At 51.7% G+C, this 21470-nt stretch overlaps 1 protein-coding gene across 2 annotated transcripts; it reads left to right on the top strand.

Moving 5' to 3' along the window:
* Positions 1–3640: 3640 nt before the first annotated feature.
* On the top strand, positions 3641–20954 carry TBC1D21 (TBC1 domain family member 21). Of its 2 annotated transcripts, XM_039469205.2 has the most exons (11): positions 3641–3868; positions 11127–11234; positions 11372–11475; positions 14220–14314; positions 14852–14962; positions 15081–15181; positions 15937–16033; positions 16370–16470; positions 17431–17547; positions 18241–18324; positions 20809–20954. In XM_039469205.2, exons 1-11 carry the CDS (start codon positions 3809–3811, stop codon positions 20839–20841), a joined length of 1011 nt encoding a protein of 336 aa, XP_039325139.2. In that variant the 5' UTR covers positions 3641–3808; the 3' UTR covers positions 20842–20954. The 2 variants fall into 2 exon arrangements, with proteins under 2 accessions (XP_039325139.2, XP_039325140.2); XM_039469206.2 differs by lacking the exon at positions 11127–11234.
* The last annotated feature ends 516 nt before the right edge of the window (positions 20955–21470 follow it).

Below are 21470 nucleotides of genomic sequence, written 5' to 3'. Positions count from 1 at the left end.
TGCTCCCTGGGATTGAGGGCAGAAAACCTGGGGCCAAAACTCTAAACTTATCCTGGTCCCCCACAAAGAGGGGCAAAGAGGAGAGGACAGCTAAAGCGTGGAAGAGCTTCGGCATTTTGCAATGAAATAAAATCAGAATGCATGTGATTTATATCAAGATCTAGCATGCTGCAGACTTAGACGGTCACGGGTAGGTATCCTTTGAAGGGGTTGATTCTTTTTAACAGGGACACCATTGCGTGGTGTTCATTTCACAGAGTTGCGTCTTGCTGTACTGACGTGAAGGGAACTGGGGTGAACCTGGTTTTTAATACTGGCCTTACCTGCTTTTATAGTAATCCTGGTCCCCTGGGTTCCCAGAGACGTGCAGAGAAGTGGAAATTGGCTCAGAGGGGCTTTGAACTTGTACATGGATGTTATTACAAGCCTCATGGAAGCAGGCAACATCTCGATGCGTGCGAGTCTAGTTCACAGAAGGAAGTCTTCAGTGTGATTTTTGTGGACAAGCCCTAAGCATTAGTAATAATACTGGTGATGCTGACGATAATAATAACTACCCCTGTAATCCCAGCGCTTTCGAAAGCTGAGGCAGGAGGGTTGCCTGGGGTCAGGCGTTTGAGACCAGTCTAGCTAACATGGTGAAACCCTGTCTTTACCAAAAATACAAAAACTGGCCATGCATGGTGGTGCACACCTGTAGTCCCAGCTCCTCGGGAGGCTGAGACAGGAGAATTGCTTGGACCCAGGAGGCAGAGGTTTCGGTGAGCTGAGATCGTGTCATTGCACTCCAGCCTAGACAACAGAGCAAGGCTCTGTCTCAATAAATAAGTAAGTAAATAAATAAATATTACCATGCATCGGGTGCCTCCTGTGCTCCAGGGACATGCTGGGGTTTTATGTGCACTGCTTCAACACCCTTCAGTTCCATAAAGCATTATCACACTCACAGCACAGTTGAGGATGCTGAGAATGGGGCAGGGTAGAGAAGAGTCGCACCGCGTGGAGGATGGTAAACAGCACAACAATGCCAAACACCAGGAGCAGCAGTACCAGGATGTCAGCCCACTGCATGGTTTATAGGTGTTGCCAAGAAAGACACGACTCACACAGGCACCGGATGGAACAACACTTTACCCACACAGAGAGACCGAGCGAGATCAGCTGCCACGCCAAGGGCCTCCTCCTGCTGAGGACACAGGGCGATGGTTTGCATGCACCACTCTTGTGCAGCAGGGGAAGGACCCTGTTTCTCCCCCTCCTGGAACAGACATCACAGTGAGGTTGGCCAGGCGCCTGCCACATGACACGCAAGCTTAAGCAGAACAAAGGAGTACACACTGAGCCTGGAACAGGGAAAAGACATTCCCACATGAGGTGATAAGCCCGGCACAAGCTTTGGGAGCTCCTTATCTCTTGGTAAGGAAGTGTTTCCAGCTCAAGGCTGCTTATACAGGGCTGAGCAGAGGTTAAAAGACCACATGCAGGAGACTACCTTTCTCAACCAAGGTCACATCGTTGGAGTGCGGCAGAGCGAGGATTTGAACCGGGTCTTTCTGTCACCAAAGCCTATGAGCTTTCTCACTGATGATACGTCTTTCCCAGGCCCCTCCAAGTCTCCTCTTCCTCCTCACACCATAGCTGCCATCAGCTAATGGACAGCCAGAGAAAAGATGGGCCGAGTGCTTTTCTCCCTCTTTGGACTTCTTTAATGCAAACACCTAAAATAATATTTTCCCTGAAGAATCCCCACGTATAGAAATTTAAAGCAGAATGCTGGATCCCCGTCAGAGAGGAGAAAATGCATAACAGAAAACCAATATATGGGAATCTAAGGCACTTGGGCAAATATGTAAATAAATGAACATGGTAAGGACCATTCAGCCCCGGAAAAAAAAAATGGACACACGTAATCCCTTTCAGAATCTGAAAAAAGAAGAAAGAGGGACACAATAAAAGCCCCCTTTGCTTCTGTTGCAGGGTCCTGCAGCTCTGTTTGAATATTAAGCCTCCATCTGGTTGCTATGAGGCTTTTTTAATATGACTAAACTGCATTGGCTCATTTGGGGAAGGGTTATTACCTACAATTCACAGATAGGGAGCCAGAGGTTAAAAGAAGTTCAGTAGCTGATGTATGTCCACCACGTTCATTTCAGAAGCCAGGTTGGATTTAGCTCTCAGATGTTTCCAGTTCCCGACCTGATCCTCATCTTCTCAAAGAACAATTGCAGTGAATTCTCAGTTGCCTGCATGGTTAATGTGGAAGAACAGAGACGTAGATAATCCCAAATGATGCCTATGTCTTTTGCTTTGGAAACTTCTTGTAGACCTCCGAATGAAGCCACCCTGATGTGCAAGGAGCCCCATCCTTATTCCACACCTTCCCTACTCAAACAAAGTTGCCCACCTCCTGCTCCATGAAGACCTAGGGGCCGTAGATTAAAGGGGAGAGGCTCTGAACTCTCTCCTAGGTTGGGCTAGGGTAGTGGGCAGTGGGAAGACGTGGGTAATAAGGCGTTTTGATTTAAAAGGCCTCCTGCAGTGCTGCAGGCAAGCACAACAGAAACAGTAAATGAAACAATGAATTGTGTCCGCAGACTTCCATGTGGATGGTGATTCATTATGTTAATAAGGAGGTGAAAGCCAGAGGTTGACTGTATTCTGATTTCATGGCTGGGGAATCTGTAGCTCAGAAGCAAGGAGCATCCAAATTTGAGGTCAGAGTCCAAATTCCAACTCCCAGCTCCTGATTCCAATTTGGTTGGTCTAATTACTATCATCTCCTAATGACTAAGGATGCTTTAAAGACAGATGGGACCTGAGTAGAATGCGAGCAATGCTTAAGGTGGAGAACAGTGATGCTAGAGCCAAGCAGAGCCAGCTCCTTAGATCCATAAATATTGAGCACCTCCCAAGTGCCAGGCGACGGCAGAACTGACATCGGGAGAGGGAACCACAGAAGAATCTGATGTTGACCCTGGGCTAGAGGAACTCAGGGTAGGAAGGGATATGGGGCAGGCACAAATCTCTGTCATACAGACAGGAGGGAAGTGAGATGAGATCTAAGACAGCTTCATTTATTCTCCCACTCCATTATCATTCATTCAGCTACTCAGGCACCGTCCTAAGTGCTCTGGATAGAAAGCTAAATAAAACTGATCTCCACCCCAGAAGCTACCATTCCAGTGCTGAAGCTGAGTCACCCCAGGAGGCGTCACAAAGCACATTCCCCAGCCCCCCAGGTTCCAGCCCTGACATACTGATTCTGAATCTTTGGAACTGGTACCCAAGACATCTGAAGCCTGGTTTCTAGGTATTCTTCAACTCTGGACACTGGTCTGATGGAATAGGGAAGGAGTCCAACTAGAGTTCAGAGGAAGAGTCAGAGATAGAGAGCAAGGCTTCATAGCCCCCCTCTCCCTGGAAGCCCTCCCTGACCAGCACAGCTCACACTAATCCCCACATCCTCTATCTAAATCCAACCTCCACTACAGGTACTGCAGGTTTTTTTGTTGTTTGTTTTGTTTTGTTTTTGTGTAACTAGCGGGCTTAATCCCTCCGCTCCTGCGTGTGTCTCATCTCTAAAGGTGGGTGCTCCTGTGTTCCAGGGTCATTGTGATGAGGGTTCCGGGGGCCTTGTGACACGCCGCTGGCTGGCTCTGTTCAAGCGTGGAAGGGTCAGGAGCAGCCCAGTTCCTCTTAGGGATGCAACCTATCTCTGAAAAGGAAGATCACAGTCACCTGCTGATTAAGCATCACTAGGGCTCCAAGTGAGTGATGGTCAGAGGCTGTTTGGAAGACAGCTGGGGCCATGACCACCCTCTCTCCTGAAAACAGCCTCTCTGCCAGACAGTCGGCCTCCTTCATCCTGGTGCGTGTTCTTTGTCAGCCCTGAGTGCCTCCCTTCCCAGCCTCTGGTTGGCACTGGGACCATTTTCCCCTGCTGGGTGTAAAAAGCTAGAACCCTGAGATAACATAGAAGGTGTACCTTAGTCTTACTGTCAGCCCAAGAACAGGACTCAGACATCCAAGCCCTCTTTCACCTTCTTTCCAAGCCAGCAACACCTTCTCCCCAGATGTCCTGTTCTAACTTTATCGAGTTGTTGGTGTGAGTGTGCAGGCCTGAAGATACCGATAGATCGTCATCAGCGCTTTTTGCCAACAATTTTGGTGTACTGCCACCAGGTGGCAGTAACGCTTTCGTTAGTAGGTCGCGCTAAACCCAGTTTACAAGCCGCATCTCTATTGGTTAGAAGTTGGTCATAAAAATTTTCCACACGGTATGTTTTTCAAAATCATAACTAATTACAATAACTTTCGCCAATCTCAAGTCTCATTAATCATAATGATTAAGAGAGTGACACATAAAAATGCAAAATGGACACCTCTCTCCCTGAGTTTTAAATGTTATTGCTTTATTGCAAATTATCACCAGGCCTTGCTTTAAATTTTCTTTATATCTTTCTCATTTCTCTGAGCTTAGAGAAGGCTAATAAACTGTCACATAGCATTTATTATGTACGATGACTGTCCTAAATGCTTTATTTATAGTCATTCGTTCTCATCACAACTCGATGGGGTGAATAATGCTGTTGTCTTCCTTTTCTAAACGAGAAAACTGAGTCAGAGAGACTTCTGTGACTTGCCTACTGTTACACAGCTTGTCAGTGGCAGAGCTGGTATTGAGACCCAGACAGGTGGGGTGCAAAAACCAGTATTCTCAAAGTGTGGCACCCAAACCTGCAGCATTAGCGCCAACCGTGAACTTCTAAGAAATGCAGATGCTTGGGTCCCAGATCTTCTGAACAAGAAACCTGAGACGAAGCCCAGAGATTTGTGCTTGTGTTCGTTGTTTTTTGTTTTCTGTTTTTTGAGATGGAGTTTTGCTCTGTCGCCCAGGCTGGAGTGCAGTGGCACGATCTCGGCTCACTACAACCTCGGCCTCCCCAGTTCAAGCAATTCTCCTGCCTCAGCCTCCCCAGTAGCTGGGACTACAAGCACATGTCACCACGCTGGCGAATTTTTTGTATTTTTAGTAGAGATGGGTTTTCACCGTGTTGCCCAGGCTGGTCTAGAACTCCTGAGCTCAGACAATCCTCCCGCCTTGGCCTCCAGAAATGCTGGGATTAGAGGTGTGAGCCATGTGCCCGGCGGAGATCTGTGTTTTTTGTAACTCATCCCTCCAGGGGACTCTGAGGCATAATTAGCTTTGTGAACCACTGTTTTAAACCATTTTCTTCATCACTGTGCTGTACTGATGATACACCCCCCCACACCTGGGTTGGTAACAATTGCTGAAGTGAGGACCTCCTGTTACGATTGGGAGTGTATCTTGTCCTCAGGTGAACTGGAGTGAAAAAGAGAGCCCTGGCCAGGCATGCTGACTCACGCCTGTAATCCCAGCACTTTGGGAGGCTGAGGCAGGTGGATCACCTGCGGTCAGGAGTTTGAGATCAGCCTGGCCAATATGATGAAACCCCGTCTCTACTACAAAACACAAAAAAATTAGCCTGGCATGGTGGCCAGAGCCTGTAATCCCAGCTACTTGGGAGACTGAGGTAGGAGAATCGCTTGAACCCGGGAGATGAAGGTTGCAGTAAGCCGAGATCGTGGGAGATGGAGGTTGCAGTAAGCGGAGATCACGCCACTGCACTCCAGCCTGGGTGACAGAGAGAGTCTGTCCACGCCATCACACACACAAAATAAAGAGAGCCTTAAGCAAAGTCAATGACCTTTCCTGGGCTTTATTGTAGGCTCTGTGGCTATGAGTATTCAGATAAACTTGGCATCAAAACCCTCAAAAAGTTTTTCTTACCCAGCAGTATGTTTCCCAGGAGGCTAGGAAAGGCAGTGTTGCAGACTGCATACTTTCCCTCCTGGATTACCAGGTCATTATGATACCCAGTGTACGGGGAAGGGTGCTCATAGGTTAGTTGAGCAAAGAACACAGGAATATGGGAAGATGAAGGGTGATTTGAGAAGCCTCTGAGTTGACAATCTCCATCACATTAAAGGAGCCCAGATACACATTCTCTGATTTCTAGCATGGGCAGGTAGGTGGTATGCACGTAGAGAGGGAACTTCCAAGTGACCTTTCCCCCTTGGCCTTCTGCGGGTCAACAGGCTTCTTGTTCTGATCCTTGACTTGCTAGCAAGTGTCTTAGATAGTCTTGTGGGTGGCCCATAGTTTGCTTAGGTTTGGAGAGATACAGGGAACTGGTGGGTGTAGAGAAATGGAGTTTCCTAGAAGGAAGAAGCAGTGACTTTTTATAAACAAATTCAACCATGGCAAATTAGGCAGATGGCCAATTGTTGCAGGTAGAGGTTTAGAAATGCGAATTCTCTAATTACTCAACAGATGTCTTCTTGTGATGTTTCTAATTATTTCTGCCGTATTGTGTTGATGCCGTATCTTTTGTTACAGTGTGCTGTGCGTGTTACTTTAATTTCGGTATTACGTTTTGTTCATTGTGTTTGACTTTTTTTTCATGTGTTTGTTCATCGTTCATTCATTGTAGGGCATTTGATCCTAAGCTATCTCTTTTGTTCACAGCTTGTGTAAGATACATATTTTTTTTATTTGAGTGGAAAATCCTTAGCTTTTAATTTCTTCCCACTGCCCCTCCCACCCCCAGCATGGCATTAGGGTTAAGTCTCTGAATCTTGATGGTTAAGCCTCTGAATCCATGGCTTTGATCATGGGAATATATAAAATAAGCAATAATTAGACACAGTTATGAGCAAATCCAACAGCTTTGGATTCAAACTTCAGCTCTGATAACTTCTGTGTGATCTCAGCTATGCTAATTAACCCTGCTATGGCCTCAGTTCCCTGATCTGTGAAACGGTACAAGAACTATCCTACTTCATAGATAGTTGTGAAGGTTAAATGGGTTGATACACATAAAGGGCTTAGAACAGTGTCTGCACATCATCAATGCTGCTTTTTGATGTTTACAGAAAATCAGAGAATTTAATGCATTTATTTTCATAACTAATTTCTTTGGGTTGCTGTCATTTTTATGCTTTTACTTTTCTTAATTCCTTCCTGTCTCCTGTATTACTTGCTTTTATTATTTAAAGTGAGTTAGAAGGAAGATGTCCTGTTCCTATAAATTCCTAATTTTTAAAGTCAAAAATAAAGCAATTTCTTTGACTCCATCTTAATATCTAATAAAAAATAGAATCTGTAGTTTAAAATTTTTCCCACAAGGAAAATTTTAGCCCAGATGATTTCACTGGTCTACCAAACATTTTAAAAAGAAATAATACCAATTCCATACAGACACTTCCAGAAAATTAAAAAAAAAAAAAAGAAACACATCCCTACTCATTCTATGAGGTCAACATTACCCTGATACCAAAATTAGAGATATTACAAGAAAAGAAACTCACAGATAAATGGTTATTGTGAATACAGATACAAAAATTCTAAATAAAATTTTAGCAAATAGAATCCAGCAATGTATAAAAAGCATAGTATATCATCACCAAGTGGGGCTTATCCCAGGAATGCCAGGCTTATTTACCATTCAAAATTATGCAATATAATTTACCATGCTAACAAACTCAAAAAAGAAAAGCCATATGTCCATTTCAATGATGCAGAACATTATTTGACAAAAGCCAACAACCATTCCTAATTAAAAACTCTCAGCATGCTAGAACCGGAAGGGACTGTCTTCATCCTGATAAAAGGCATCTGTAGAAAGCCTAGAGTTAACATCATATGGAGTTATGAAAGCCGGAATACTGTTCCTCTAAGATCAGGAACAAAGCAGGGATGTCTGCTCTCACCACTTTTATTGAGCATTGCACTTGAGTTCTAGCCAGTGCAGTAAAACAAGAAAAAATAAATAAAAGGCATCCATACTTGAAAGGAAGAAGTTAAACTGCCGATAGTCCCAGATGAACACGCTTATCTATGTCAGAGTTGGAAAACTTTTTCTGCAAAGGTCACAGTAGAATTTTTGGCTCTGTGTCCATTCGGTCTCTGTTGCAACTACTCAGCTCTGCTGTTGTAGCATGAAAGCAGCCACAGACAGAAATGAGTGAGTGGGTGTAGCTGTGTGCTAATAAAACTTTATTTAGAAAAACAGATTGGAGGCCGGATTTGACCCATGGATCATAACTTGACCCCTGGTGTGTGTCAGAAATTCTGTGGAATCCACAAGAAAGCCACTAGGAGCATTAAGTGAGGTTTGCTCAGTTGCAGGAATACAAGATTGATATATACAAGTATACTGTGTTTCTATTAGAAATTTAAATTTTAAAATAATACCTTTTATAGTAGCATCTGAAATATGAAATACTTACAGATAAACTTGACAAAATATATCAATGACCTAGACACTGAAAACTACGAGACACTGCGGAGAGAAATTTTAAAAGACCTACGTGCGTGGAGAAATATATAGTGTGGATGGGCCAGAGGACTTGATCGGGTCATCAATTCTCCCAAACTGGCTTACAGATTCAGTGCAATCTCCACCAGAATCACAGCTGCCTTTATTATAGAAATGGACAAGTTGACTAAAATCCTTATGGAAATGCATTTCTAAAGTTAAAGCATTTCCTTTTGTAGTTAAGGATCCCGGGACACAGCCCAGCTTTGCCTGTTACCTTCTGTTTCCTGCCTCATTGCATGCGGAGTGCTGCAGTTTCTGAATGAGTGTAGGTTGGGAGAACATGATGACAATCAGAGAGAGGGGCAGAAAGCTCGCTCTGATGAGTGACAGTGTCTATGCAGGTGGGGCGCCCATCAGGGCAGACTCTGCTTCCCAGGGTTAGGCCAACAATGAGATTTGTAACTTCTTGGACCCATATGTCCTATTTTGGTTCAGATGACAGGGTATGCATGAGTTATTAAAAAATGTGCTTCTCAATCCATTTCCATCAAACATACAGTTAGTGGAGATTGTCCTAATTCGGGGCCTGCGAGCTCTTATTTTTAGTTAACAGTGTTGTTTTACTTTCTTTTATTCATTAATTTGAGATGGCACCTCGCATTGTCGCCCAGGCTGGAGTGCAATGCCATGATCTTGGCTCACTGCAATCTCTGCCTCCCAGGTTCAAGCAATTCTTCTGCTTCAGCCTCCTGAGTTGCACCCACCACCACACCCAGCTAATTTTTGCATTTTTTTTTTTTTTTTTTTTTTTGTAGATATAGAGTTTTATCATGTTGACCAGGCCGGGCTTGAACTCCTGACAAGTGATCTACGCACTTGGGCCTTCCAAAGTACTGGGATTACAGGCATGAGCCACCATACCCGGCCTGTTTTGCCTTCTAATACTTTAATACTCATGTGGTTTGCGGACAAGAAGCATCACCTGTCACTCAGAAGCTTGTTAGAAATGTATCACCTTGGGCCCCACCTCAAACTCTCTGAATCAGAATCCACACCTGGAGAAGATCCTTTAGTGATTTGTATGCGAATTTAATTTTGAGTCACATATCCAGATGTGTACTAATGGGAAGTTGGGAGTGTGCATATCAATATGTCTACTCAGCTCTGTCCATCAGCACATCTTTATGCCTGCAATGTGGCATTTCAAGATATTATTCTCTCCAGCAGAAGAAAATACTCTAGGAAGAAAGGAATCTTCTCTTAGTCCAACAGGAACTCTAACTTCTAGTTGTTGCTGTTATTGTTATTATTTGAGACAGAGTCTTGCTCTGTTGCCAGGGCTGGAGTTCAGTGGTGTGATCTCAGCTCACTGCAACCTCCGCCTCCCAGGTTTACGTGATTCTCCTGCCTCAGTCTCCCAAGTGGCTGGGATTACAGACATGTGCCACCATGCCTGGCTAAGTTTTGTATTTTTAGTAGAGACAGAGTTTCACCACATTGCCCAGGCTGGTCTCAAACTGACCTCAAGTGATCCACCTGCCTTGGCCTCCCAAAGTGCTGGGATTACAGGCATGAGCCATTGCGCCTGACTCTAGTTATTATTTTATAAGCATTTTGAATTACTTTGCATGCAATGCACTCACTTCTCTCCAACACACACACACCCCACACAGATATATACACCACACACACACACACGCACGCACACACGCATGCACACACATCCTTATCAAAAGCAGAAATCATCTTTTGTAATGAACTATTCTACATTTCCAGGAATGGTAAAGTGGAGCTCATAACTGTGTATAATTAATACTTATTTTATATATGCCCATGATCAAAGCCGTATACATTGTGACAGAAAATTTTAAAAATACAAGAAAGGCCAGGGGCGGTGGCTCACGCCTGTAATCCCAGCACTTTGGGAGGCCAAGGAGGGCAGATCACAAGGTCAAGAGATCAAGGCCATCTTGGCCAACACGATGAAATCCCATCTCTACTAAAAATACAAAAATTTAGCTGTGTGTGATGGTGCATGCCTGTAGTTCCAGCGACTCAGGAGGCTGAGACAGGAGAATTGCTTGAACCTGGGAGGCGGAGGTTGCAGTGAGCCGAGATCGCGCCACTGCACTCCAGCCTGGCTCCTGGTGACAGAGCAAGACTGTCTCAGAAAAAAAACAAAAACAAGAAAAAGGATAAAAAGTACTTATTTCCTATCACTCAAAGATAATCGCTGCCGTGTTTTCCTTCTTTTTTTCTAACAACTTTATAGTAGTCAATGCATTAAATATTAGAATTTATGTGGTGTACTTACTGTAATATATACCAGACATGATACGTAGAGAGGTATCACTGTAAGTACCACAGCTGTAGTATAGAGTATAGTACATAGAGAAAATGCTAGATGTACAACTCTGTATTCTGCTTTTTGCTGTTAACATTTGGATTTTTTCAGATTATTATTCATTCCTTGTAAACACGATTTCTATGCCTCACAATATTCCATTGAGCACATAAACCATAGTTTACTTAACCCACCCCCTTATCGCAGAACATTTAGAGTGCTTGCATTTTTCATGTTGGTAAGTAATGTGCAATGAAAATTATTGTGCACACAGGATTTTTCCTACGTATTTTCAGTAACGTCCTCAAGGTAGATTTCCAGAAGTCAGTCAGGCTGTGCGCTTTGATTCATATTGCAAAGTCCAGAACATGTTATTTAAAATCACACTTAAAAGCCGAAGGCGCCTAACATAAGGCTGAACTGGTTGCTTTTGCCAGGTGAAGAGAAAACCACCCATTGACAAGACAGAATGGGACAGCTTCTTTGATGAGAATGGCCACTTGGCCAAGTCACGGGACTTCATTTGTGTTAACATCCTGGAAAGAGTGGGTCCTCAAGCTCCCCCTTGGCCTTGCCCTAGAACTGGCGGCATGGATGGGCAGGGGGCAGGTGTGGCGTTGGATGAAACCCCTTCGGCAGGCATCTAAGAGCCCATGACCCCCACCTCCCACCCCCACCCCAGGGTCTGCACCCCTTCGTGAGGACTGAAGCCTGGAAGTTCCTCACTGGCTACTTCTCATGGCAGAGTTCCCAGGATGAGCGGCTCACCGTGGACAGCATGAGGAGGTAGAACACTGTGGTGGTGGGAAGGGGCCCTGCAGGTGGCAGGTGCTGCCACCCTCGCCTGCAGACTGTCTTCTGCCCTCCATGTGACTTCTCATTCCGAAAGGAACCCCGTGCCTCCTGACCCAGGCACAGAACACTGTGACTTCTCATTCCAAGAGAAACCCCATGCCTCCTGACCCAAGCATAGCACACAGGAGGTGCCAAGTCGTGCCAGTGCCTTCTCTCCTCGAGCTCCCTCTACCAGCCCACCGACTGCCAGGCATGGCCTCGGTCCCAGACACTCCTCTTACCCCTGGACTCCCAAGTCCCATCCTTCCCCAGGGCCTATGCATTCTCCCTTTCAAGCAGCTCTTGAACACACCCCTTCCCTGGGCCCCACCCCAACTCCACTTCCTCCCTGTCCCCCGTGGCTGAGCTGCCTCCTGGGTCTAGTCTCCTACCTCCCTGCCGGTGCCCAGCATTTCCTCCCCGTGCCCAGGGGTAAGGTACAAACCCAGTATGGGCTGCCTTCGTCCTTAGCTGAAACACTCTCAGTGGTGCCACCGGTAACGTTTCAAATAGCGCATCTTCTCTTCCAAACACTTCCTGCTCCTAGCTCCACACCACCCACTCTCCCAGAGTCCGACATTCCAACCTCCCTGACGGCCTCTCTGACTCCTCATTTGCCCACCCATTCCCCAACCCTGCCCCCAGCACAGACCACATTTGCACTCCCCTCTGCCCCTGGCTCACCCTTTCTCCTCCCTCCACAATGGCTTTCTATCCTCTGCCGATCGAAAGCCCACCGTTCTTTCAAGTCCCAGATCCCACAGTAGACCGCCTCCAAGCAGCCCTCCCAGATCTTCCAAGGAGCCAGGGAGGAGGCACTTTGGTTTAGTAGATAGCACACCAGCTTTGAACCTGTACTGTCTTGGATTTGGAAACCGGGTTCAAATGTCAGCACTCTAATTTACACTTGCCCGTGAACGTCAGTGCGGACGTCTCAGTCTCCACCTCTATAAAATGTGGGTAACAATCCATTTCACAAGGGGTTGTGGGGGCTGAGTCAGACAATATAGGCAAGGCACCTGGCACAGGGGAGGAGGGAGTCACTGATGATTTTGATGGGAACGCTCCCTCCCTGCAGCTGGGGGCCGTTGGCTTGCCCTTCTGTGACCTTTGTTCCTTGGCCCTGCGGTAGTGAGACTGGAGCCTGTGTCTTCTCTCCCAGGCTGAACGCAAACAAGGGCAGAGGCTGCCTTTGCCTTTGCCTCGGGCCCTCTCCTGACCTTGACCGTCCATAGGAGGGCTCCGTACACACTGCCTGAGTCAGACTGACTCCACTGCCGAATACCTTCCTGTCAGAGCAATGGACTCCTCTGGATTGTGGCTGTGTTACTGTGTAGCCCGGGCTGGACTCACCCGTCTAGGAGCCCGAAGTAGGGGCTAGGTCCAGCCCCAAGGGAGCATCCAGACAAGATGTGGAAGAGATTCACACCCGAGGTTCAGCCAGAGTGGCCCAGGGTGGTATGGGGGGGCGGTGAGGGTCAGGCTGGGGAGCTCGGAGAGGCTCAGGAACGCTGACGAGAGCCCACCTGTACTCGTTTCCTGAGGCTCCCTTAGCAAGTGTCACAAAAGGGGACTTCCAACAACAGAAGCCTGTCCTCTGGCAGTTCTGGAGCCCGAAGCCCAGAGTCAAAGTGTTGGCTCTTTCCGAAGCCTCTAGGGGAGAACCCTTCCTTACCTCCCAGCTTCCGGTGGCTCCGGTGTTCCTCGGCTGGTGGCTGCCCCCCTCCATTCGCTGCCCCCATGGTCATAAGACCTTCTCCTCTCTGTGTGTCTCTTATATAAACATGTGACAGCCGGGCGTGGTGGCTCACGCCTGCAAGCCTCACACTTTGGGAGGCTGAGGCGGGCAGATCGCAAGGTCAAGAGATCAACATGAGTGAAACCCCGTTTTTACTAAAAGTACAAAACTTAGCTGGGCATGGTGGCACAAGCCTGTAGTCCCAGCTACTCAGGAGGCTGAGAAAGGAGGTGGTCGCAGCTACTCGGTTCACTGCAACGTCTGCCTCACTTGAACCTGGCAGGCGGAGGTTGCAGTGAACCGAGATCGCACCATTGCACTCCAGCCTGGGCAACAAGAGCAAGACTCCGTCTCAAACAAACACGCGTCATTGGATTTGGGGTCATCCTGGACTCTCTCATCTGGAGATCCTTACCTTAGTCACATCTGCAAAGACCGTTTTCCTGCATATGGTGACATTTACAGGTCCTAGGGTTTAGGTCATGGATATGTCATTTGGGAAGTCACCAAGCAGCCAGCGATACCAACGAATCACATTCTAATCAGGAGCGCAAAACACTGCCTCACCCAACACTTCCAATTCTGAGGCACAGGTGCCAGTATTATGCCCATCCTACAGGTGAGGAAACTGAGGCTTAGAGATGGAAAGTGACGTCCCCAAGCCTTGCCCCAGTGGCAGACACCCAGATATTAAAGTGTAGAGCCAGGATTCAGGTGCGACGGTTGGAGTACAGAGCCCAGGATGTGAAACCATCTCCGTTCTGCACTCCAAGTGCACGTTGGAGGGCAGTTAGGGTGGCACAGCTGGCGACGAGGGAGAACATCCCAGGGAGGGTGTGCAGCTGGCCGGGGGCGCTGCCCTGGAGCTGCCTGGGGCCCGGCAGCTGCAGCTGCTCGGAGTTCTCCACTCATCGGAAGGGGAAGGTCACCTCGTTCAGCTTCAATTCTGTTCTCACAGGAAGAACTACAAGGCCTTATGCCAAATGTATGAGAAGATTCAGCCCCTTCTGGAAAACCTGCACCGGAACTTCATCGAGACTCGTAATAACATCAGTGAGCAAAGTGGGGTGGAGGGGGCTGGGCAAGGGGGTGGGAGGGTTTGAAGCCAACCCTGTTCCCTCTCAGCCACTTCCAGGAAGGGATGGCCCCAGGGTCCTGGGAGCTGTTTTGACTGGTGCCTGGAGTTTTGCCAGCTGAGCCTTGGCAAATCCACCCCACCAGTCTCTCCTGGGTGGCCCTGGATGCCCAATACCATGTTTCCCTGGGCACCTGATGTTCCTCCTGCCTGGTCTTTCTCCCTCCTTTCCTTGGCTTTGAACAAGGTTGCATTTGAACTTGACAGAGAGGAAGGGTGGAGGAGGACATTCCTGGCCAAGGGTATAGCCTCGTCAAAGGGTTGGAGGTGGGAAGAAACCCAGACAGCTCAGGGTGTGGTGAGGAACTGAGCCTGGCGGGAGCTGATGTCCCTTTCATAGCTCTCTCTCTCTAGGATGTCCTAGGGCCTGCCCACTGGGGTGGGGGAAGAAACTCATTCATAGACCTGCTGGATGTGACCTGGTGCCATCCACTTGCCCCTTGCTTTCAACCCAGCACATGACATTCAGAAACTCTATGACAAAGACCCCCTGGGCAACGTCCTCATCGACAAGAAGAGGCTAGAGAAGATCCTGCTCCTGAGTTACGTCTGCAACACGCAGGCAGGTGAGCCACAGCCTCCTGGTCACCCTCCCCTTGTCAATACCCTCCCGTGGCCCAGCCTAAGCCGCGGGTCCAGGCCCTCCCACCCAGCCCCTCCTTACCAACCCCCTCTCCGCCACAGAGTACCAGCAGGGCTTCCATGAGATGGTGATGCTCTTCCAGCTGATGGTGGAGCATGACCACGAGACCTTCTGGCTTTTCCAGTTCTTCCTGCAGAAAACGGTGAGGGCAAGACCTGAGCTCAGGAACGCCCCTCCCCGGCCCCCATCACTCCCCAAACAACTCCTTGAGGCTGGGCAGGCATTGACAGCCCCAACCATTCCTTCCAGCCCTAAAACAGCCTCCTGGGTCTCAGAGGAGCCTGGGAGGGCAACGCTAAACCCAGTGGTTGAAAGTGCTGGTGGCGGGGAGGTGTGGAAGTAGAGAAGGGGGACGGAGCAAAGCTCTGGGTCCACCTCTCAGCAAACCTTGAAAGAGCATGGCTGGCCCAGGGATGGCGCCCTCTCCCTGCATTTCCTTCCCCAAGCAGGGCTCTCCTGCCTGCATACCCTCCATGGCTCCTCATGGCCTCCAGAATAAAATCCAATCACCTTAGGCATTGGGGGCTGCTCCTTTCACATAACCTGCATTCCAGGCATGCCAGTCGTCCCCAGGGGCACCCACACTGCCCAGACTGAGGGGTTTTGAAGGCGCAGCCTGTACACACACACACACACACACACACACACACACACACACACTAAACAGCCACCCAGAGGTGCACAACATATACAAACTTGCACACACGGATCACAGTCACAGACATAGATGTGTGAACGTACACACACACACACACACACACACGTAGAGACATGGGCCCAGCCCACAGATAGACACACAGAGCCTCCAGAAGTGAAGCTGGGGAAGCAGCGCTGACTCTTCCGGGGCCCCGAAGCCGGGGAGGACTCGGTCTCCCTGTCTCCCACCTCCGTGTGCAGGAGCACAGCTGTGTCCTCAACATAGGCGTGGGCAAGAACCTGGACATGCTCAGCACCCTGATCACCTTCCTGGACCCCGTGTTTGCTGAGCACCTAAGTGAGTGGTCCCCACCTCCTGCCACCTCACCCACCCCCCAGGGCAGGCATGGGAGGGGGGCCGGGACCCGTCAGTCCCTAGTCTCGGGGGGCACCGGAGAGCAGCAGAGTCATTTGATCGCCTCTCCAGGCCCTGGGAGGAGGGTTGTCTTGATGGGGTGGGAGTCTGGACAGTTGAAAGTTGACTCTAAATCGTCTCCCAGAGCAGCTGGAAAAGGGGCAGCAGGCTTTTTGTACTTCCCACGGGTTTTGCGTGCTCCGTGGTTTGGCCTCTCTGCATGCATTTGCTGCATCATGTGTTTTCCCCTGACTGAAGCCTCGTCCTCTCTCCCCGCAGAAGGGAAGGGTGCAGGGGCCGTGCAGTCCCTCTTCCCCTGGTTCTGCCTGTGCTTCCAGCGAGCCTTCAAGTCCTTCGATGACGTCTGGAGGCTCTGGGAGGTGAGGGGCCCAGCTGGGGATTGCCAGGCCGGGCTCCACCCCTCAGGCAGAGTAGAAGCTTTCCTTGCCTCCCACTTTCTTCCTGGCTTGGATGAGGTTCAGTAGCTTGGGGTTTTATTAGGTCGGCAAGGCTGCTCCCACCTTGCTGGAGGAAGCTGGGGCATCGCTCTGTCCGTATGTTCGTTTAACACAAAGGCCTCACTGGCTGTGCCTTCTGCGGGGCAGTTGGCACGGGAGGACCCTCCGGCCTGGGCCTGCAGCTGAGCCTCCCTACTGCCCTGCCCAGGCGGCCTCCCCATGCTTCCACTTCCCAGGCTGTCCTTCCCCGACAACTTCCCGGCCTTCTCCTTCCCCAGACTGCTGGCTCCTGTGGGGCTCTCTCGAAGAAGGTGGGTCCCCAAGCACACCTGTAGTCTTGTCACCATAATCCCCAAGGCCATCAGCAGATGAACCCCCTGAGGAACGCCACCCCTACCCACCTCTGCCTTCGCGTGGCTGCCGCTGCCTGCAGAATCCAGTCTAACCTTCCACCTGCCATTTAGGGCCTCACGGCTCTACTCCCACCTGCCTGCCCCTCCTTCCCGGCTGGCTGGGCTCCATGCCCACGTCCATGACCACTCCCAGGCCTTTGGGTCAGTTAATTTCCCTCAACCCTTGCTTGCCAAAACCCCACTCAGATTTAACAGTTTCCCGTTTCCCAGTGTCTCCCCACACCCTCACTGCCTCCCTCGCCTTCCTCTAGCTAATGAATTCCCTGAAACTTCTCTGAATCCCCAGTAGACAGCACAATGCCTGGAACCAGGGATGTCTGTGAGCATGTGCCTGAGTGAGTGGATGAGTGAATGAGCAAGTCAGCAGCAAGGCCCAGGGGTGGGGCACATGATTGGTGGGTACCTCACCGTCCTCAGGGCATCTGCCGTCTCGGGCCACAGGCCCAGGCTCAGGCACCCTGGCCCACAGGTTCTGCTGACGGGGAAGCCCTGCAGGAATTTCCAGGTGCTGGTGGCCTACAGCATGCTGCAGATGGTCCGCGAGCAGGTGCTGCAGGAGAGCATGGGCGGAGATGACATCCTCCTGGTGAGTGCACCCCCGGGCAAGGTGCCACCCCAGCTCCTGAAGGCCCTGACACCCCACCCCACCACAGCGGAAAGACTGGGGCTCATGGGGTGCTGGGCGTCAGTCCCACCTTTTCCAGGCAGGAGGGGCAATGAGAGCAAGGGTGTGGAATACTGTACCAAGGGCCTTTAATAGACTAGCTCGTGTAAGCCGCGTGACAGGCTTGACACAGCAAGGCTGTCACTATCATTCATCACCCCTAGTTAGCCCACAAGGAAACGGAGGCCTTGAACACTCCCTAAGCATTAGCCTACCACCTCACAGCTGACCCCGGGGCCCTGGGATATTGCTGAAGCAGAAGGACCTAGAGTTTTCCACCATTTAAAAAAGCTACTGAAGTCTTTGTTGGAAAAAAAAAAATCTTAGGTGGCGTCCCAGTGATACACCAAGCCTCCTTAGAAGCCCCTAAAGCACTTGGGGGAACTCCAGGACTCCCTGAAGCCTAATATGAAAGCTAACATTTACCGTTTCCCCAAAATGTAAAATGTTTAGGCACTGAGCCGAGCAGGCTGGGGAGAAGTCAGGTAGTCCCAGCGACTGCTGTGAGCAGCATCCTTCTGCCCTGGGGGCTGCAGGCAGCTGCCCGTGCCCAAGAGTGCAGGGAGACATTGGCCCCAGCCCCACCCCACCACCGCTCCCACGCTCCCCGCACAGGCCTGCAACAACCTCATTGACCTGGATGCCGATGAGCTGATCTCCGCCGCCTGCTGGGTGTATGCTGAGCTCATCCAGAAGGATGTAAGTTGCCCCAGTGATTGTCCTCCTCCCCTCCCCGCCTCCTCCCTCCTCCTCCCCGCCTCCTCCTCCTCCCCGCCTCCTCCTCCTTCTCCTCCCCTCCTCCTCCTCCTCCTCCATGCCTCCTCCTCCTCCTCCTCCTCCATGCCTCCTCCTCCTCCTCCTCCATGCCTCCTCCTCCTCCTCCTCCCCGCCCTCCTCCTCCTCCTCCTCCCATCCTCCTCCTCCTCCATGCCTCCTCCTCCTCCTCCTCCCCTCCTCCTCCTCCTCCCTGCCTCCTCCTCCTCCTCCTCCTCCCCGCCTCCTCCTCCTCCTCCCTCCTCCTCCTCCTCCTCCCGCCTCCTCCTCCTCCTCTCCCGCCTCCTCCTCCTCCTCCATGCCTCCTCCTCCTCCATGCCTCCTCCTCCTCCTCCCCTCCTCCCTCCTCCTCCTCCATGCCTCCTCCTCCTCCTCCTCCTCCCCGCCTCCTCCTCCTCCTCCCCTCCTCCTCCTCCTCCCCGCCTCCTCCTCCTCCTCCTCCCCGCCTCCTCCTCCTCCTCCATGCCTCCTCCTCCTCCATGCCTCCTCCTCCTCCTCCTCCTCCCCTCCTCCTCCTCCTCCTCCATGCCTCCTCCTCCTCCTCCTCCTCCCCGCCTCCTCCTCCTCCTCCCCTCCTCCTCCTCCTCCTCCCCGCCTCCTCCTCCTCCTCCTCCCCGCCTCCTCCTCCTCCTCCATTGCCTCCTCCTCCTCCATGCCTCCCCTCCTCCTCCTCCTCCCCTCCTCCTCCTCCTCCTCCAGCCTCCTCCTCCTCCTCCTCCTCCCCGCCTCCTCCTCCTCCTCCTCCATGCCTCCTCCTCCTCCTCCTCCATGCCTCCTCCTCCTCCTCCTCCCCTCCTCCTCCTCCTCCTCCATGCCTCCTCCTCCTCCTCCTCCCCTCCTCCTCCTCCTCCATGCCTCCTCCTCCTCCTCCTCCTCCCCGCCTCCTCCTCTCCTCCCCTCCTCCTCCTCCTCCTCCCCGCCTCCTCCTCCTCCTCCTCCCCGCCTCCTCCTCCTCCTCCATGCCTCCTCCTCCTCCATGCCTCCTCCTCCTCCTCCTCCTCCCCTCCTCCTCCTCCTCCTCCCCGCCTCCTCCTCCTCCTCCTCCCCGCCTCCTCCTCCTCCTCCATGCCTCCTCCTCCTCCCCGCCTCCTCCTCCTCCTCCTCCCCGCCTCCTCCTCCTCCTCCATGCCTCCTCCTCCTCCATGCCTCCTCCTCCTCCTCCTCCTCCCCTCCTCCTCCTCCTCCATGCCTCCTCCTCCTCCTCCTCCTCCTCCCCGCCTCCTCCTCCTCCTCCCCTCCTCCTCCTCCTCCTCCCCGCCTCCTCCTCCTCCTCCTCCCCGCCTCCTCCTCCTCCTCCATGCCTCCTCCTCCTCCATGCCTCCTCCTCCTCCTCCTCCTCCCCTCCTCCTCCTCCTCCTCCATGCCTCCTCCTCCTCCTCCTCCTCCCCGCCTCCTCCTCCTCCTCCTCCCATGCCTCCTCCTCCTCCTCCTCCATGCCTCCTCCTCCTCCTCCTCCTCCCCTCCTCCTCCTCCTCCTCCATGCCTCCTCCTCCTCCTCCTCCCCTCCTCCTCCTCCTCCCCGCCTCCTCCTCCTCCTCCCCTCCTCCTCCTCCACGCCCTCCTCCTCCTCCTCCCCTCCTCCTCCTCCTCCTCCACGCCTCCTCCTCCTCCCGCCTCCTCCTCCTCCCCTCCTCCTCCTCCCCGCCTCCTCCTCCCCGCCTCCTCCTCCTCCTCCTCCCCTCCTCCTCCTCCTCCTCCCCTCCTCCTCCTCCTCCTCCCCTCCTCCTCCTCCTCCTCCCCTCCTCCTCCTCCTCCCCGCCTCCTCCCTCCCCTCCTCCCCTCCTCCTCCTCCTCCCCGCCTCCTCCTCCTCCTCCTCCCCTCCTCCTCCTCCTCCCCTCCTCCTCCTCCTCCTCCCCGCCTCCTCCTCCTCCTCCTCCCCTCCTCCTCCTCCTCCTCCCCGCCTCCTCCTCCTCCTCCTCCCCTCCTCCTCCTCCTCCCTCCCCTCCTCCTCCTCCTCCTCCCCACCTCCTCCTCCTCCTCCCCGCCCTCCTCCTCCTCCTCCTCCCCTCCTCCTCCTCCTTTTCCACCCCTCCTCCTCTTTCTCCTCCTCCTCTTCCTCCTCCTCCTCCTCCTCCCCTTCATCCAAGGAGCCTACCCTGATCTCCCAAATGCAGCCCATGGCAGATGCATTCAACTTCAGAGACACAGACTGTGCCACGGTCTCTACCACCAACCCATGCACGTTGCTCCTCATGGTCTTCTTGCTGTTTGCACATGTAGCTTCTCCCTTCCTGAGCAGGCTGTGCTTGAGAGCACGGCCCTCATCCCCCATTCCCTGGTCCATCCCAGTGGGTCTGAGCACAGGTCTGGGCACCTGGGGTCAGGAGAATGTTGCTGCTTAGAAGAACTGAAGAATGAAAGCCACACACCAATGTCTGCAGCACACCTCCTACCTGCCTCCTCCCTAGGTTCCTCAGACGTTAAAGGATTTCATCCTCTGAGGACACCAGCGTCCACAGTGGATCAATATCCTCGACGGACAGGATGAAGGTCAGGGGCACTGGAGTGAGGGCGTAGGCAAAACAGCTGCAATATAAACAGCCCTCTGCAAGAATGGTTTATGGTGGGCACTATGTCTTCTTTGACCTTGGGGGCTGGGGGCACGTGAGGGCTGAGACAGGGTGGTACGGTTGGAAGAGAGGCTGGCTGGCTGAGAGGTGTGTGCGCGGCTGGGGAGGGTGCTCACTGGGAGAGACCGTGTGGGTCAGTGGCTTCTCCTCCAAGGCTGCGGTGGGTCCACATCTGGAAACAAATGGTTAGAGGAGACCCGACCCTGAGAGACTTCCAGACCCCGGGGAGGACAGGACCGAGCACATTCCATAAGGATTAGCTCATCTGGACTCAGGTCCTGAGAGGAAGGCTGGCCCTGGGACTCTGCCCCCGCCCTGACTGCTCCCCGGAGTCCTGTCATTTCAATGGCACAATTGAGTCATTTTTCCAGAGGTTTCCTGCTGGTCAGTGGAAGGCGCTGGCCTGGGAGGAAGAAATCTCTGGGAGGAAGGTGATTCCCTTCCTGATTTCAAAGCCTCCCTCATAATTGTGACTTCATTTATCAGCCTGTAAATGTGTA

The sequence above is a fragment of the Saimiri boliviensis genome, chromosome 2, assembly GCF_048565385.1.
Source record: "Saimiri boliviensis isolate mSaiBol1 chromosome 2, mSaiBol1.pri, whole genome shotgun sequence".
Classification (NCBI taxonomy): Eukaryota; Metazoa; Chordata; class Mammalia; order Primates; family Cebidae; genus Saimiri; species Saimiri boliviensis.
The sequence above is the reverse complement of the archived record's forward strand: the minus strand, read 5'-3'. Positions and strand labels throughout refer to the sequence as shown.